The sequence below is a fragment of the Pollicipes pollicipes genome, unplaced genomic scaffold (assembly GCF_011947565.3).
Source record: "Pollicipes pollicipes isolate AB1234 unplaced genomic scaffold, Ppol_2.1 Scaffold_7261;HRSCAF=8764_pilon_pilon_pilon, whole genome shotgun sequence".
Classification (NCBI taxonomy): Eukaryota; Metazoa; Arthropoda; class Thecostraca; order Pollicipedomorpha; family Pollicipedidae; genus Pollicipes; species Pollicipes pollicipes.
In genome coordinates, this window is record NW_023597054.1 from 20522891 (window position 1) to 20542407 (window position 19517).

General features: G+C 47.3%; 1 protein-coding gene across 1 annotated transcript in view; it reads left to right on the top strand.

The window, feature by feature from the left end:
• The window catches only part of LOC119113226 (uncharacterized), a 72123-nt gene that overhangs the window by 7708 nt on the left and 44898 nt on the right, over positions 1 to 19517 (top strand). The window contains exon 2 of the mRNA XM_037237577.1: positions 4081 to 4232. Within this exon, the coding sequence (XP_037093472.1) occupies positions 4157 to 4232 (76 nt within the window). The 5' untranslated portion in view covers positions 4081 to 4156. The remainder of the gene's footprint in view (positions 1 to 4080; positions 4233 to 19517) is intronic.

Genomic DNA, 19517 nt, shown 5'->3' on the forward strand with positions numbered 1-19517 from the left:
AAGGCGACGGCCGTTCAGTCAATCGACAATGCAAAAGAGTTCCTAGATTTTCGGACTTACCGGACGAGAGCCGCAAAATGTTGGGGACGGCGTCTCTACGATAAGGAAATTTATGCATGGAATAAGTCTGTACCGCGGGGTTCCGAGTAGCTGAGTTTGGGTTTTTCAGCATTCAGGAGTTGGGAAATACAAGTTTGACGATGTGCATCATTGGTTCATTTCCAGGCGCACTCCAAGCGTTCCACGCTGTGAATGGGAAAAGCGGCCAGCGTGGACCGGGTGCGGCTGTGATGATGGTTCGTTCATCTGTGTTTAAAAACCAATCATCGACTGGGATTCTTTGGGTCCGATTGATGCCTGCTGACATCAGCATCACATGACACAGGCAGTGACCCTGCCTCGTGGTGACCACCCCACTGCTCCCTTTGTATATGCAGATGTAACAGCCCTCTCACCTCCAGGACACGATTTCAGCTAAAAGTCCACCGTCCGTGATAACGCTCCCGCATACTAAAGGGTCTGATTCTGCTCAGGGCACACCGATGGCAGTTCGCTCACGCCGCCCGCAATAGTTGTAAAGCTGACGTAGCGTTGGGTTTCGGAGTTCCGCTAATTTTTGGCAGAGGTCATCAACGAAGGGAACGCTGTCACTAACGCAATATTGGGCTGGCAGTTGTCAGCATCGTGGTCAGGCTTTTATCAGTGGCTGCAGAGGAGGGCGGGGGAGGGGTTAGGCCGGATCAGGGGTCCTCGTAATCTCGTAATCAATCAGGGCTCATGAGTTCAGATTGTATCATGGCAGCGAAAGGACTATCTATGTGGAAGGTGCGTTATATCTCATTTTTTTAATCAAGCCAGCACGTCAGTTTGCCACGCACAATTATGACCCACGGCCAGTGGTGCAGTTTCTATTGCATTGAAAAGGTTGCATCTAGACCCATCCCCAACTTGGCCTCCATCGCTCAAAATCCCCACCTCCTCTCAACTCATTTCGCGAAATTACGCCCTGCCCACGACGCCACCGATATGCTCGTACAGGCGACTGGCGTCCGGGTACGGTTTCGTTGTGTTCAAAAACGTGTCTATTTATATCTACACACATAATCACTAAGACCTGATTCATGGGCATTGTGAGCTGTTCGTGATCATTTTCAAGAACTGGATCATTAAAAATACATTGTTGCTTCGAGAAGCCCTTTCCATAACGTGAATTTTTCTAACGCAGGAAACAGTTTTGTTTTGTCTCACGCATCTACCTCGCTTCGCATTGCATAAAAGCCAATGGGGCCCTCGGTCCCCGGAAGGGACCCTGCTATCTACAGTGGTGGGGATGCCAGGCCTTTGACCCCCTTGGCTTCGCAGCTGGCGGTAGCCTCCATGGCCATGCTTCTAGCGAGCATGTTTATGCTCTTGCCTACCACACGGAACCAGCATGTCAGTGAGCCTAGTAAACACCGAACACTAACAACACTAACACCGAATTGCGTGATCGGGACGCCCAGGCATGCGACACACCATAGAAACGTCACGTGAATGCTGCTTCCTGATTGGCCATGCAGTGCTAAAGGTCAAGCAAAAATATGATCATCGCGCTGTCCTTGTCTGGCGCACGTCATCACAATTTCTAGTATCGGCGGACTTCAGTTGGCCCTCAACTCATGTAATGCTATCAGCGCAAGTTTAAAACGTGAATCACGTTTTGTGTTACATAACACAGGAAGTTAGGCGGCGGTGCGAATTATGGCGAAGATAAGTCTGGGAATCCAATAACTTGAGAAGAACGCCATAACCGAGTATGTGAATGCCAATAAACAATGCAAAATCAAGGCCAAATATGCAAGGACGTCTCGAGAAGGAGCCGACCGACGAGGACATAACGATATTGGTTCAGCAACATATCCGGCATCGCCACTCGACCCCACTATTGAAGTACTACATTTAAGCCAGCCCGTCAGCTACAGTGGCAATTCTGACACGGCCAGTCTGGCAGCGACTTGACGCCGTTAAGACGTTCCATAAAATGATCAAACGATGATGTGTTGAGTAACGTATTCACTAAATAGTGAAATTGTGTTGTTTAAAGCAGTCTTGAACACCTGACCTGCGCCCGGCCGGGGGTCTGAGACAACCGCACCCGTCGGAGGAGGAAGTTGACTTCCTCTGGGATTTCCAACTTCCAGACGCCGTATGCTAAAAACATGGGTAACCATGTGAGAGTATCGTCAAATCATGAACAATGCACGCCAATTGTTTTACTTTAAATCAAACGTTAGGTCACCAGAGGTCATGAAAGGTAAAAAACGTTCTGATAGATGCAGTTAAAAACCTTGTTAACACGTCAAGACGGATATTGAGGGCCCGGAAATAAGCGTTAGGACTGTAGGGAGTCCATTTCGATAGTTTCTGTTCCCCACAAGCGTCAAGTCAGATCAAGCCAACGTCCAAATTTGGTCTACCAGTTTCTTACAACGACATTTCTCACAATGTGCTCCAGGCTAAGTTTATTTTATTAGGTGCAGCTGTGGGACAAAAATATTCCAGACACTAAAATACCATCTTAGTCTGACCAAGAGATTATCTCAGGTCAACTTAGGTTAGATTTATAAACTATCCAAATGGATAAATTGTAGTGCTAACCGGGTCTATAAGACCAGTACACTGCTATTCCGTGGTCAGAAATAGTATGTTGCACATCTGCCGGTATTCAAGATCGCCTAGCTGTTGTCTACATTGTACATATAGTTCCCTCGACGTTTGGCAATGCATTTGTAGCAAACTGAGAACAGTCACTTTGGTACATGAAATTATACGTTATCAGTTTCACAAGCACGATAGGGAAGTGGTCACGCGCGTCGTGCTCGTAAATCTTGCGTCTCCACTTCTGACAACATAGGTAATTGACCTTTGATGACCTTATGTAACCTCGCATGTCCTCAGATGACCTATCGTAAGCTCGTTTTGCATTACGATGATAGCACAAGATGTTTTGAGTAGAGTATTCGAATTATGTGTTCAAAATACCTTGGCCAAGATTATGTACTCTGTGGTCATATGATGGCTGTGTATGTAAGTGCTCTTTTCCCCACACACAAACGCCAAAATCACGCGAAGATGCGTACAAATTTGTATTATTTACGAAGGAAGCAATAATAACCTGACTTCAGGTCTCTAACATCGCCTGCCTTAAAAGGCGACATATGCAACTGTGCTAGTATCATGTTCTATCATTAATGCCTCTATCTTTTAGTAACCCACAAAAAGCTACGTATAATGCAGTATGCATTCAAAGTTTTTTAGAGGTTGACCTCTTTGATGTGACGTAGGTCACTGATCTTGACAGGTCAAAGATTCAAATTTGCAAAAGGGATACCAGATTGAAACATCAAGAAGTACCAAAATTCCATGTTGTTGCGAGCGTTCATTTCTTGACCTGTGTCTAAAAACCATGATGGGAAATCAGTTTCCACACGGCTGGGCGCGCGTTAAAGGCAAACCAGTAGTTATAAGCAAGGCCATTTTATCATGCCGGATGCTACCCTCAATATCTTCAAATGTGGAACATCCCCGGAAGAAATGTGTGGAAATTGCGTACAGTGGGTGTTTGTGGAAAAGGGTAGGTAATTGTCGGCATAATTTTGTATTTGGCAATGAGCGATGCACGCTCTACATCATCTTGACGCCAGGGGCAAATGTTATAAGCAAATTGACCCCACAAACGTAATTTTCGCTCCGGCTTCAATCACTTTCTTATATAAAAACAAAAGGAAAACAAATTTACCGCACCAAATAATGTTTAACTAATGTGTTTTCTTCTACGCTCGTGGTGGTATGTCATACCGTAAATCACGTTAGAGGGCTGTAGCGCATGAGAGCACTTTTAATTATGATAACGCGTCGTAATGTGTTTTTTGTGTGATGTTTTTTACGACTTTGGCTTTCGAACAGTGTTGCGAGGTTACCGAGCATATCAACGATCCTTTGCTTATTTAATCGCGCAGCCGGCGGGCTGCAGGTATCGTTGATCTTCCCGTGGATCTATTGATCGATCAATCTCACGCTGATCGGTGTGATTGCTTTCAGGTGCTATGGCGAACCAAGAGTGCTATGATTAAAGGTGATCTTCAGTGAGAGCGCGTTCTTGTCAGCAAGCGTATCAATGGAAAGAAGCCTCGTGCAGCCTACGACGTCAAGAGCCTTGTTCGGCTATTTGCTGCTGTTTTTTCTCATTCTCGGTAAGCATATGCCCGCCGATGCCTGCCAATATAGATTATCCAATATGCAGAAGTTTGTCTGATGTGCATTGCTCCGAAAATTTCATCTTTTCATAATTGGTTTGATTTCACTTTCAATAACCATGCTCCCAAATTCAAATGTTTTAGAACACATTTAGAAATGCAGTTAAATTTGGCAGCAAGTTAACGGTACAGGTGAGCATTCTCAACAAACCATCGCGGGTCGGACCTTCAGCGTTCTTTAAGTCGATCTGGCTGTTAAATACGTGTTGCAATGCCTTTCGAACGTACTGTCCGGTGCACCTTTGCTGCGTTCGCCCGCCCGAGGTCTCAAGTGGTTCGTAAACTGATTGCAATTTATTGGCTGTCATGGAGATACGACCCTGGCAATGCCACTCATCTATGTATTGCCGCCTTAAGTTTGGTCACCATGATCATGATTGGTGTTTTACGCCTCACCGGCTGCCAGGGCCATTTCGAGCCCCGTACCTTTGTTAGGCATCATGTGGGATGCGGTGGTGTCGTGGTGGGGGCTTGAACCCCAGACCGACGGGTCCAAAGTCGCACCGCTATACCGACAACGTTCCCAAAATAAATGAAGGCATGAAAAATCGGGGCTGTCACATGAAACAAGTGGGTTGTGAACAAGCGATGCTGCTAAACGCCGTGCAAGACATTTCCTAGCTGAGGAACGTCCATCTGTGTGTTCGTATATTCCTGTACTCAAGCGATTAATACCTTTCATAAATGTATTTTCATCCTTTCTGCCTGTGTTTGAGTGAAGTGCCATTGAAACAAGCTGAGCTAAGCATGAGCACCATATGTCACTTCGACGATTTTGACCTGTGGATTGTGCGTAGATGGATCGCTTTTCTGTCATACTGATTGTTTTACGCCGGTAGCGTTGACGTACGTTCATGCACTCATGTTAGCTTGACCGTTAACAGCGCTTTAACGAAGTGTGAACAGGCTGAACTAGACTTGCGCTCGCAGACGTCACGGTTCAGTGTTACCCCCATTTGTTTGCAGCCGTTGGCGGGTTGGGTGGGGAGCGTGCGGGGTGTCAGAGCCCAGGTCACTAGAAGTGGTACTTCTCCAGAGCAGGGAAAGTTGGGCAGCATTCTCGGCGCGTGCGGGAGACTTAAGCTGACCAGGTCTGACACTGTACATGCTTTAATTATCCGTTCGCAGAGCTGGCTACAAAATGGGACTAAATCGAAAGCCCCATCACGCCGAGTACACGCCTGGGTTTCATGTTGATTTAATTGGTGAAACCGTCCCACCACGCCACACGGATACCTGTTATCTAGCTTTTTACCACAGAAGTAAGAGTAGAATGCGCAGCTGCATGAACGATCTGGCCGCTAAGTCAGCGAGTGAACAAGCTTGCGCTCGGCAACAAACGGCCGCACTGTTTTCCCAACGTTTGCAACGCCCATAACGCAAACACGGCATCACCGGTCGGGCTGGTCGAGTCCGGCGCCGCTCCAGAAGGCGGGGCGGCGGTGCTAATAGGGTTGTAGCGTGCGCTGACGGCGGGTCGGTCGGCGGCCGGACCTGGCGCTCCCCGGTACCGCCGCTGACCGACGGCCGCCGAGTACACGGGTGTCGACCGCCGGTCACCACCGGGCGTGACCCCAATCGCAGCCCGGGGGCCACGATAGCACGCCACGCCTCGCTTCGGGCAGCCGGATGTGGGACGAGCATGAAGGGCGCCGCACGGCTGCTGAACACTCGGTGACCCAAAATAGCCCGTTCTTATGGAAGTCCGGCGGGGTGGTTTCATCCTCGTCGTAATTCGCTCAGTCATCACCAGGTGTCCAACATGACATACGCAGTACAGGTACAAAATGTCGCCAATTCTGACGCCTGAGTCGCACCGGCGCTGCTCTCCAGGCACGTGCCACTGCACCAGGACGCTATGTGGCCGGATGCAGTCCATTTGACCCAGAAGCAGCCCGGTCAGCTAAGCCCCGCGGGCACGTCTCGAGCGTGCGTTAGACGGGAATAGAAGGTCGGCGCTGCGGGCGTGGGTGTCGCGAGCCGTCCCTCCCTCCCGTACACTGGCCGGTCGCGCAGAGCGTTCAGGGTGCGCGGGTGTGGTGGCAAATCCCAGACACGCCAGAAATGTCAAGCCACGTCACCAACTGTCGGCCGGTGAAATTGTTGGGAAAGCGCTGGAACGTGATGATGTTTGGAACAGAACAAATTGTGATGACAGTTGTTCGTAAACTTTGCAAGCGATAAAGCAGCCGTAAACCACATCGCCCACATGTAGCCAAGCAATGCAACATATGACGAAACACAAACGCTTCGATAAGAACCGTTTTCCACTTCCGCAGACAGGCGATGAGACAGCTGAGGCAAGCCGTTTATCTTTCCACAGTCCACCCAGGCTTGCAATGCTCGCAGGTAGATCGCGAGCTGCCGCAGTAAAGATGGGGAAATCGGAATATGCGCGCGCCACTTCATGCCGCGGCTTGACTGGAACGGGCATAACGTCGGTCTTCTCCGGGTGGATGTGTTGCCCATGCTCGGCGAACCGGACGCCCGCTTCTTCTTCCAACTCTGTCGTAAACTTCCTGCAAATCGCGACTGCGTGGCAGACAGCTCTTCGGAGGGCTACGGAGAATGCAGTGAGCGTTGTCAGCAAACAGTAAGAAATTTTCGGCCTGTGACGAAGGATGTAAAGGCATACGTGAGAAGAAAACACGTAATTGTACTCGACAAATAGCCATACCGACGACATAACCGGGGAAGACGGGAACATGGCGCTCTAAGCCAAGAAGTTTACATCACATACTGAGCGGTTTCGCAAGAGTTCAATCTAAATTCACAACTTCGAACAAACTGTGACATATTCCCCCTGTCGCTGAGGGAAATTGTGTTTAAGTGCCTATAGTGGTCGACATTCACAGCAGGTCCGTCGGTGCGACTCGAAACGCACCGCTGACTGCGTTGCGGAGCGTTGAGACGTGAGAAAGCAGCCGTTCACTGTAGCGTCTGCAGCTGCAGCCACACGGAAACACTCAGAGAAAAGTTGCAGCCACACTTGAACACTCAGAGAGAAACTGCAACCACACGGGAACACTCAGAGCGAAGCTGCAGCCACACGGAAACACTCAGAGCAAAGCTGCAGCCACACGGAAACACTCAAAGGAAAGCTGCAGCCACACTGGAACACTCAGAGCGAAGCTGCAGCCACACGGGAGCACTTAGAGCGAAACTGTATACCAGGCAGAACGCTGCCAGCCCGAAAAGTGGGAAATAACTAAGATTTGGTCGCGGTGTTGAGTCGAGCGACACGTGACTTATCACACGAGCCGGAAAGAAAGCAGAAACTAGTGGGCCGTTTCTGCTTAACACGTGCCCGGGTGGCTGGCTGAATACGCTTCGCCCGGGTGGGCGGGGGTTGATTTGAACCCATGCGATCTCAAAAATTAAGATAGCTAAGGACACCAAATTCACAGGATATATTAATTTGGACGTGATGACACCTGTGTCCAAATTTGAGGTGGCTAGGTCATGGCCCTGGTGTCAAATTATGTAAAAAAGGCAAAAACTCAGATTGGTGCCTCAGGTGCACCCAGACCTCCTCATGCAACCACCGTGAAGCTAGACACCTAAAGCAAAAGGTCATTGAGGTCAGTGACCTTGTTTGACCTTCATAAGACCAAGGCCACCAGGCATCTAAGAGATTGCCCTTACTTTGTCATTCAAATAAGCGCCAGGGATTACGCTAGGCGATGTCCCTAAAAACTGAATGTCAACCTGGGTAGTTTTAGGCCAGTAACCTATTCTACTAGTCTTTAAAAAGTCCATGGAACATGTCTGTTGTGGTCCCTGTCGTGATAAGTTTGAAGTAAGCACCAGAAACTGCCCGTTAAATCCAGCTCTCGAGTATAAAGCAGATTAGTTTTGATCTCGTTTTGACATTTATATCTGACTGCAGGTCAATAGAATTGGTTGTAATTCTAAATTCAATTGGGTTATTTCCTAAGAAACTATCGCAGATACGTATGACTTCGTCAAACAATCCGTTGCTACATCACGTTAATCGATTCTCTAGAAATGCCCTTTGCTGGCGGCCAAGTCCTGATTTTGACCTGCCAGAGGTCAGCAACCTTACGATGTACATCTAATTTTTACATCAATGATCCGGTTTTCAATTCTCTATAGCTATGCAAAGTTTTCCCCCACCAAAGTGCTCGTGAAGAGTGGTGGGGTTAATTCTTTTGTGGTGTGGTGCTTGATGTGACAGATAATGTGATCGATAGTGTGGCTTCAATTGTTCCCTACTATTCTTCGTGTAACTTAAGTCTGTCCAGTCTTTTGTTAGCTGTTTTAAGGACGTAAAATTTCTAGCAGCTCGATGGGGATTTGTTTCTTTCAGTTAGTGAAAGATTGGATATGTCAGAACTTTTTTGATCGGCATTTTCTTACCAATTAAAGATGAAAAGAAAGAGTGGATAGTGCCATCATATATTTTTATAGTTTTATATTTTACCTCTTTTCTCAATTTTCCGCGTGTATTATTGAGATGCCTTTGAGCGCATGCTTACAACTTGCACGCAAAGGAACGTAGAAACTTTGAGCGTTTTACGTTGATGCATATCAAGATTCATTCTACGTTTGCTCTTCTTGAGTGCATAACGAATATTTTCACTAAATTCTAGCCAGATCAAAGAAGGCATTCAGACCCGAACCATTTGTTTCGCACGCCGTCCATCAAAACCCTTACGATAGATTTATATTTCAGGCTTTTTCAATCCGAAATAAGTCCTCACATAGTTTTGAAACAAACCTCTCGCAAAGACAGGAGTCCCTCAGAAGCTCTCCCAATAATCATAATCGCCCGATGCTGTATGCAAGCCAGTGATGCACGGTCGCGCACTGAAATTTGAATGTGGCTTCTCTGCTCTGACGCAAGCAAAGCTGGCTCCAACAGCTGAACAGTGCTCCACAATTGATGGAACGGAGCTGCCGACCCTTGCCTTGCGAGAAGACATCAGACCCCCATGTCAAAGGCAGTGAGTCTTTAGTGTTTTATCTGTCGGCCTTTGCTGCAATGACGTCGTTTTTTCGTGGTCATGTTTCATGTTGTAGATGAGATCCTAGGTCTCATCACATGCTGTTAAAAGATGTGGTATATCTGTTCCAAAGAGTGCATTTGAGCATTATCAACTCTTAGTGTCGATGCTATTCTTTGGGGTTCTACTTGAATAGCTGACACCGATGTATTCGGCTCAAAGCCTTGTCGGAACGAAACTGAGTGTCTTGCTCCGGGTGCAAGAATGACACAGTTTTTGCCTGCACAACTTTCTAATGACGGCTAACTTTCGGATCACTCTGTCATGCTCCTACATCTCACGTTGCCTCTCGGTCAATGTCCCCGGCGTGCTGTTCTGTCAGCGTCCAGATCAAAGGAAGTGCTCCATCCCTTCTTTTACCGCCTATCCGCCTGGTAAGGATCCGTCCAGTGACGGCCATTTCGAGTGCATAAATGAAATTTTACCGCGAGACTTGCCACGCGACTATAATATTGAGAGCACGTACCAACTGCCATTGAGTCGCCCTCCTCTGCTTGAATCCCTTTGAGGCGACATATGGTGAGCATTTGATGCATCGGCACGATTCCATAAGTGTGAAGAGTCCTGAATGCTTTTAGTTGTTCACCAGCTACTGAGGGTATTTTGATCCAGCGCTCGACCACCTCACAAAAAAACTGCAAAGGGTCGCTTCATCTACAGGGCTCCAGCGCCCGGCAAGCCGCAGTTCGATAGCCGCGGGTTCCCCCTTACGAGCCGCGGTTCGCTAGGTACCAATTCTCCCCCACCAGCCCGGTAGGTGTTAGTTTTTCCCAACGAGCCGCGGTTCGACAAGTACCATTCTTCGCCACCAGCCGTAGTTCGATAGGTGCTAGTTTTCCCCAACGAGCCGTGGTTCGATAAGTACCATTCTTCGCCACCAGCCGTAGTCTGATAGGTGCTAGTTCTCCCGATAAGTGTCAGTTCCCCCCACGAGCCGATGTTCGACAGGTGCTAGTTCTCCCCCACGAGCCGCTGTTCGACATGTGCCAGTTCTCCCCCACGAACCGCTGTTCGATAGGTGCTAGTTCTCCCCACGAGCCGCTGTTCGATAGGTGCCAGTCTTCCCCACGAGCCGCTGTTCGACAGGTGCTAGTTCTCCCCCACGAGTCGCTGTTCGATAGGTGCCAGTCTTCCCCACGAGCCGCTGTTCGACAGGTGCTAGTTCTCCCCCACGAGCCGCTGTTCGATAGATGCTAGTTCTCCCCCACGAGCCGCTGTTCGATAGGTGCCAGGTCTCCCCAAGCTGAGCTCATAATCTCGCCGTGCAGTGGCTGCCTGGAACAGTCTGTGTCCTGGTGTGACGGTTTTGCGCATGGTATGTACAACGCGCCAATCGGATGTCAGGCGCAGAGACTAGCTCAGTTGAGTGTGTGTCTGCGCGTGCGTGCGTGCGTGCATTATATACGAGTTTGTAAATATAACTGTTTAGTGGGTTCAGCATGTCAATACACGGAATAACTTAACGAACATTGAAGCTATGGCTGGTTGCGACCACTTAAACTGGTTTATCCGCTTAGTCTTATTATGAATGTTTAACTGCAACATATATGTGAATAGGATCATCGCCAAATTATTTGTTAAGTTCCTGAGTTCCTTTTCTTTGTGGTAGATTACTGTATGTATCCTAAACACATAGCCCAAGTGCTCTGACATATTACAGACTGCGTTAACCCTCAGCTCTTTACTACACTACAGAGCTCGCGCACCTGATGATATTCCCCAGCTGCACGTGGCTGGGGCGGCGAGAACGATCCGCTGCAGCTGGTGTGCATGCTGTCTCTGACGGCGAAATACGTTGTTAAGCCATGACTACAGGTCAAATATATCAAACTAAATGGAAGGAAAGTGAAATATATACACATAGCAGACTAGCAAGTTATTTCTAATTGCCGTGGCGTTTTGCTCGGTACCAAGGCAAGATTCCTGACAATTTTGTAGTTTAAGGTTGATAAATTCGGTAGACATTCAAATACATACATCGGTCTTAGACATGGAAGAAAATGAACCTGCCAGTGACAGGTCATTAAGGAAACAGCACATTGGCGGTGCGCGCTTCATTTGAGTCTTATGGAAGTAAGTCAGCGACGGGGTGGTCAAAGCCCAACTACGTTCCATCTATAACAGGGTCACCCAGTGCTGAAATAGCTCATGATGTTGCCAGGTGTCTCGGATGTTACGGGATGAGGTGCATGCCGATGAAGTGGCAATGCCAGCGCAGCAGACAGGCTAGTATAGTTTGTTAGACCACCACCAGAGGGTTTGCGCACCAAATCTCACCATTAGTAAATGAGATTTGGTACGCGAACCTTCCCCAGATATCCAAGCGAACTTCGTGTTTTAAATTGCGGATTTCTCGGCTTCCGGAGAACATGTTCCAAGTTCGTCGCACATTCCTAACATATATGCAAAGTTTGGCTATCGCATGCATGGTGCCGCGCGGATTTTGGGCGCGGTTTGTCTAACCTTGGGCCAAAGTCACAGGAAAAAGTCATTTTGTCCTTTGCCTTAACAGTCAACGACAAAGTGCAAGAACAAAGTGGTATCGCAACAAACAAGAGAGCAAAGGATGACCAATTTATGAAACCAGCAAGAAAGCTTTTGAGGGCTCAGACGAACAATTTAACAACAGTCGTAATTATCAACTCTATGTAGATGCTACCTAAATGATAGGAGATGAAGCCCCCCAGCTTTTTGGGATCCATACGGATATGCGCTATATATGCATTGGACTATCAATATCAGTTGAGTGGGCGGAGATGCACTGATGTGTAGTGCCCGCGCATTACACGTTTATCTATGGCTGGAATATTGATTATCTTTGGGACTGCCAAAGCTTTACTATTAAGACGACGAGGTGAGTGAACTGGGAATAGCTTACGTTTTTGGCAGGTGTGAAGGAAGTGTCTGGGATATATCTAATATCTTGAGTGAATGTTGGCAACAATGAGGTTAGCGCTTGCTTCGATTCAGGTTCTGAATCAAACCAATAATTATCCGTATTTTCCGTGTGAGAAGCTTTTTTGCATCATTAGCTTTTGAAACGATTAAAATCAAACGTGATTTAAGTCTTATGGCTTGATTCAGTGGAATCATTGGATCAACTTGAATCAGCGATGTGTCATAAATGCTGTTAATGATTAAGAAACGATGGGTTTTTGGGAGAAAGCGATGCGATGGGAAAAGTTCGGTCAAAATGTTTGACAGCGTGAGTGACAATATATATTGCGTGTGGTGGAAGCCTAACTGAATCTGATGTCAACACGCTGCATAGCCGAAAGCTCGAACACAAAGGTATATCAAAAATGGATATGACAGGCGTACAAGACAGTTGAGAAAGAGAATGAGCCAGACTGTTAGAGATATTTATGCATGGCAAAACATGCTAATTTACTAAATTCGGAATTCATGGACTCCTGGGTTTTTTTTAGATGATATCAGTGTTTTAATCATTACATGACAGGAGCTCAGAATATTTTGCTAAATGTCCGGTGGTGCAAACAATTGATGGATGACTTGCAACGACTTCCTGCTGTTCCATTTGATACAACAGTATCGGAAATCCTAACGATACATCCGTCCACTGCAGGCGTTCATTTCAACTCGAATTAGATGAATCTAGCAAATCATTTAGACCCTATGTTGATGTTGCTTCATTGAAGTTTATTGAGGTGCAAGTTCAATTGAACACGAATATGGCCACGTTTAACGGGGCTATGTGCCGAAGTATATTTTTAGGTGCAACCGGCCCCGATCGAGACCACAGCATGTGATAATTTTTTAGGTCGGGTTTGGAAAAGGTGACATTTGCGGCTTTCCGGTCAGTGACTGGCGCAGCTACGTATGATCGCCTAAGGTCTAGGCAAGGTCATGTCTGGTTGGTTGCACGTTTGCCTGTATTGCACTGCTCATTTACATTCATGTCTGGTATTGCTCTGATTGCAGAGATATAACATCGATCGTAAATGCGGCTAAAAACCGGCGGACCCATGGTTTGCACACTTACCATGCTAATCGAAAGGGGAGGCGAAACAATGGTGATTTTGCAAAATTGCGGCAGATATAAGTCGCTCGATCCTCACCGTTGTGTGGTGGAATGATCATGGCGCGAGCTCAGTTATCGAGCACGGTTTTAGTGACGATCCTGCAGTTAAGATTCGCAGGATAATTCTTCTGGTGACAGGGAAAGCGATCTTGACACTTATTGGTGAATGGTCGCCGGTACAAGACGTTTCGTTTGATATATGCTTAATGCGATTCATATGGTTCAATGTAGCTCACAAAGAAGTACTCGGATCAAATCGAAAGCTCCGGTGTGCAGGTGTGCACTAATCGCTAGAAGTTTGTGAAGTTTATTGGGGCTCGACAGTTCATACTCGGCTGCGATCGAATTGCGCATTGCAGTACCGACAGGGATGGAGGAGAGACTAAGGTCATCAGCGCTGAAGTTAATCGGAGACGATGTTTTCCATTTCTGGACGCGATTCCGATGGCCGGTCCGGATTGCACGCGTGGTGACCGCATTATCTTGCTGGTGGGCACCCCTGTCCGCTTCTGCTCCGATCACTCGCCGCGGACGCATGGGCTGTAGCGTGTCTTCAGACGGAGATGGTGGTTAAGAATTACTTTACTCGGTGATGTGGCACGCAGAGATCGAAAGCTTCCTGGAAGATGCTCGAGAACTTTTCTTGTTGACATAGCGTGACATTCCGGAGCATGACTTGTCATTTGGTCGCACCAGTCTCCGGCTCGCAACAGAGAAGGCTTTAAGAAGTTGTCTTGCTGAGTTACATGCAGTTTTGACTCGTGCAGCATGTCGGTTTCTGCTTTATTCTGACGGCGCGGAGGCGAACGGTGATCGCTCAATGCTGGCCGATATATACCCGTGGTACAGCTGAACAGCGTATACGTTGGTGACGTGTCACCTGCCCCCAACAGGATGTTCTCAAGTGTTGAACGTCTTTCACGTCGACACAATTTTGCTCTGGCGTGGCGATCGCACCATGATCTTAAGCTCATGCTGCTGTAGATTGCGTACCGAAACGAAGGGCTACTTTTTATAGCTGTGTGGAACGCAGATTTCCAAGTGTCATGAGCAGGCAGTTGCCAATCGCCATGCACCTTTGAGGCCCGCTGCGACTCATAACTGTTATCCCACATCAAATGACTGTGAACGCTCTGGTGTTTTCGTAGACTCCGCATGAAGCTTACTTTTAATGAGCATGCATGCTCCTCCACCACTACGCTTGGCGATCGATCTTTCGCTCTTTCCGAAGGAAGGTATGCGCAGAAAGACTGATCAGACGGCAAGGTGTTCTCTGTTTAACACAAAACACTTGGCTTATCTTCGGCTCGCTAGACGCTTATGTCCGGCAAATTTGGATGCAATGGCCGGATGCTCGGAAGTAGTTTGATATTCGCGGTAGTGGGATTGCGCTGATAGCTCACCGCGGTCTGAGATTTATTCGGTGGTCTGGTCAGATCTGGCCACGTGGGATGGCAGGCAGAATAGGCCAGACACGGATCCCAGGCTATATCATCATATTTTGCCCCGGTATGGGGAGCTGATCGCTGAGCTGGTTGTCCAGTTGGGTGAGGACGAATGAGAGCGGCAGCCTTTTTTGATGGGTAATTTGTTAAGACCTTGCAAACTTTTTACACGATATTTTATAACAGCATGACGTGGAAATATATTTGTTAAAATTGCACACCCAAAGGGCCAAATTTATCTACAAAGAGTTCGGTTACGTCACACAAAATTACACTCATTGATTAATAAAACCATACATTATCTATAGATGAACATTTAGCTTCAGATCATTCAGAAACAACTTATGTTTAGTTAGATGGACTTACTGGAGCCATACAAATATCCAATCACAAGCATGGCCAGTCCAGACCAACCCTTTGACCGATATGCGCGCGCACTTTGGACTAAAATGACAAATGCAAGTGGCCCCCTGGATGATTAAAAGGATATTTATTGCTAATGTCGGCTGCAACCACGTTCAGCATTTGAACGTTACGTACGCATACCTAACACTGATCATGATGTGCGCTTTGCGTCTTTTTACGCACTCGCATTGTTTCACCTCTGAGTAAGGAGTGCCGCGACTGGCTGCTTGTGTTCTTTGGTGTTTATATATGGTAATGTGTTTTGCTGAGATAGTGGGAGGGACAGTTCTGGTTGCTTATTTACGAGTGATGGCTTAAAAAAATAGTTCGGCAAGAGTCGTGTCAAAATCATGATCGTGTTTATCATACAGCTAAACCTGGTATGCACTATTCATGACATTTTTCTTCCACTAGCACCATAAAAAACATGGTGAGTAACACAGAATGGTCAGGGGAAGAACAAAAACCAAAAGGCACAAGACACGTATGTCATGTCTGAAATGGAAATGCTGACAGAAATCTGTGTATTCTGATTAGTACTTTGTTTTAAAGCCCAGTTACAAAATCTTATGCACCTGCTGCATTCAATGCCCTTTATAATCAGCTTTAGTCTATTTGTCATGTTAAGCATTTCAACTATGCTTTCTGGACACTGGAAAGTAAGTACTTGATCCCATCTTTGTCTGTAAATCAGCATTATTGTTTTATGCCCGATCACACCATACCGTAAAGTGAGCTTGAAAATCCTTATGCTGCTGAACTTGTTTCAATAGAAAGAAAATCTTATAGACCTTCTGCACTCCCCGTCGACCCCCAGAGTAAACCATTCTCTGCTCTTTCATTTTAAACTGTTACACATAATTACCGCAATTATTTCTTCGCTACCAAAATTACGTTCTTTCTTCCTAAGTCTTTCCAAGAACATTGCCAATACTTGTGTTTGCTGGCATCATTATCGTAGTTATTTATTCGCTACTACAATGAACCTTTTTTCTTATCTCTATACCTTTCCACGAGCCTTTTTTAATACCTGGATTGTTGGCAGCTATCGTCATAGCGATCATATTTTTGTATATCTGTTTCACTACCGTTTGTAAAAATGAATTCGTTTTCCATTTCATTTTGGACGTTTTTCAAATTTGGGCTGCCGCGTGGGCCGTTTTTTAGAAACTCAAAATTGACCGCTGTAGTCGCACCGCGACCGACACGTGGTCTTTCTTACATGGACCCGCCTAGCACCATGTTCAACGCTCCTACTTCCTAGGACGTGTTCGCCAGAACACCGGTGAACACCACAAAGTAGTCGAGCATACCGCTGTGGCGCTTGTATCAGTTGGGGGCGACACCAAGCAGACATTCCACTGAAAGGCGATGAATTTACCAGCTATCTCGCAGGCAAGCACTTGGAAACTGCGTGTCGGAGGCTATGTGTAAAAGGAAACTTAGAGCTGGTCCGAGAATGCTGCACTACACCGTTGGCAAACGACGTTTTGCCTGAAAAACCTTTGATATCCTGAGCACCATCACCTAACTAGTTACGAAACTGTCCAACATCTATGCCATGCCTCTCAGCTACATCGGGAGCCGACCATGTGGGACTTTTTTAAAAAGTTTTGAATTTTGTGTTGCAAAGCGGGGACCGCTTGACCTTGGTCCATGTGGCATGGGATGACGCCGAGAGCCTCCACCAGGGCTTGCGCTTTAGAGTAAGCCGGACCTAAACCATCACGTTCAGGGCAAAGTAGGCCCTATGCAGCACGGTACGTAATCGGTCGGTCGCATGCCGTCCGTTCGTCGAGTTCAGAAATAGTAGGTGACATGGACATTGGCATGTTGGTATACATAGTCAGCGTTGTAAGCGTTCATGTCTGAGACATTTCCAAAGTTAAGGAGTTGTGTCAGTGGAGCTATGTTCTACTCAGAAAGGTTGTTGTCCGACTGCCGTGTTCGCTTGTGATTTGCAGGATATGAAACCCGACGACAGGAATAGCTGACGTCGAGGATTCTGCCGTCCGTCATGCTATCTCTCAAACTAAGCTGTGAACCAAAATAAGCAAGCTCTCAAACTAAGCACGGTATTGGGAAATAGACAACTGTAACTGGCCAATATATAACGAAAGCAAAGCTGTGTGTTCTCAAAATTGATCAAATTGGCACATTGACTAGCTTGACTATGGATGGCCGAATTTATTTTTGATAATTCTAGGGAAATTGGTAATGAAAGTTGTGAGGAACTTCCATACGCAGAACGTTAGAAGTACAAAGAACATTAGTTTACGCATAGACTTGTAACTTCAAGTGACGTGGAACAAAGAGAGCATCACTTATGTGCTACAGCAGTTTTAAACCATCAGATTTGCAGACATTTCAAACTATAAATAACTGGAGCACTTCAGATTTCCCCAGCATGTGTAAACAGCCATTAAAAAGACGGATAGACAATCACAGGTCTCAGGAGCTCCTCTCAAGAGGTCATAAACATTGTAGGCTCTCAGGCTGTGAGGGCTATAAGGCGCTCTGATAATTACAGCAAGGGTTCGGAATGGTGAGCGCGGAACATTGTTGGCTTAGTTATGTCTGATCTCTTGTCGTGCTCTAAACTGGCCCGGAACTTAACTAAGGAATAGTTTGTTCCTCCAGCACGCCAATTAAAAAGTTTGAGTGCGCTAGCAAGAAGTCCTCTAGCATAATCATTTAAGTTTATAAGAAGTAAGAAGTTGCTCTGCATCTCAAAAGACCGGTGTTTTGCCGTGTCCCACGGTTGCAGAGCATTTCTTCCTCAGGTCGGCGCGCGTGTGCTCCGCCATTAGGGGTGCCGCACAACGTTCGTTGCCAGGTGTGCCGGCCCGTCGCGGACTGGCTCCGGAGGGTGTCCCGTTTAGTGGGTGTCCGCTGACGTACAGTGCGTGATGACACCGGAGGGTGTCCGCTTTAGTGGTTGTCCACCGACATACAGTGCGTGATGACACCGAAGGGTGTCCGGTTTAGTGGTTGTCCACCGATGCACAGTGCGAAATGACACTGGAGCGTGTCTCGTTTGGTAGTTGTCCACCGACGTACAGTGCGGGACAACACCGGAGGATGCCCGGTTTAGTGGTTGTCAACCGACGTGCAGTGCGGGACAACACCGGAGGATGCCCGGTTTAGTGGTTGTCCACCGACGTACAGCGCGGGATGATACCGCGCAGCCGCATTTCATCGTTCGACATGTTGGTAGAGCTGGATTCAAATGCATGAAAACAGATTCAATCTCTCCTGGGTTGTTAAATGCTTAAATGCGTGCCTTTAGTACCAGCCAGGTCAGGCAGTGATGTGGTCGGGCCGAGTAAGCTATGATACATGGTACACACGTATGCGCGAACGTCCTAACCGGACCGTTTCTGTGGCATCGTGCCCCTTGTGTGTGTTTTACCGGTTGTACGCTAAATGTTCACCTCGGATATCCCCGGCTTAAGGGAAGTGATTTGTTTGGTTCGACTGCAGCAGGGGTCTGCGAGCGTCGTCTGTTGACCGTCGACCGCCACGGCACCACTAAGTTCTCTGGGTGATCGGTCAGACTGGTCCGTTTGGTGTTCGGCGCCTGATGATGATGATGATGATTTGGGGCGCATCGACTGCTAAAGGTCATGCAGCGCCCATTTGTGTGTTCGGCGCCTGTGCGCTTCCATAAGTGCACTAACCCGGCTGTCAGACGGGCTGTGTGCCTGTTGAAACAACGGGCTGTTGAAACAATTACAACAGCGAAAGCTCTTAAATTTTCTCAGCTCTCACACTTCGATAGTGTCTTATAAATCACGCAAATGCATTCCAAGTCAAAGTTTCACTGCTTAAGCTAATTGCTAGCAAATCGCCATTATACCGTCACCAAACAAGCCAACGACAATAATATGGAGCTATCGGGAGTGAATTTCCACGAAACAACACTATCTTTACCACTATTAGAGTTACAGATGTTTTGATACACACATTGTTGGAAAAATGACGATCATTTCCCCTGTCACTTGGCCACATTGAGCCGGTGGGCCTAGAACAATCCCACCACAGGCGCTGCGCGCTCACCGCTCTCCGAGCCCACTCATCAACCGGCACTGCCCAACGCACAGCGTGCCGCACCCACGCACCCGATCCGTCCGCACATCGTGGCAGGGTGTTCGATTCTGTGGGAGCATACGACCTTGGCACATGTCAATATGCAAAGCTACGAGTCACTTACGACGCCACATGTCTGGTCGAGGTGAATTGCGCCGTGAACATTTTCTGAATCGGAATCTGCAACGTTAATAAAGAGAAGTTCACTTTTTGT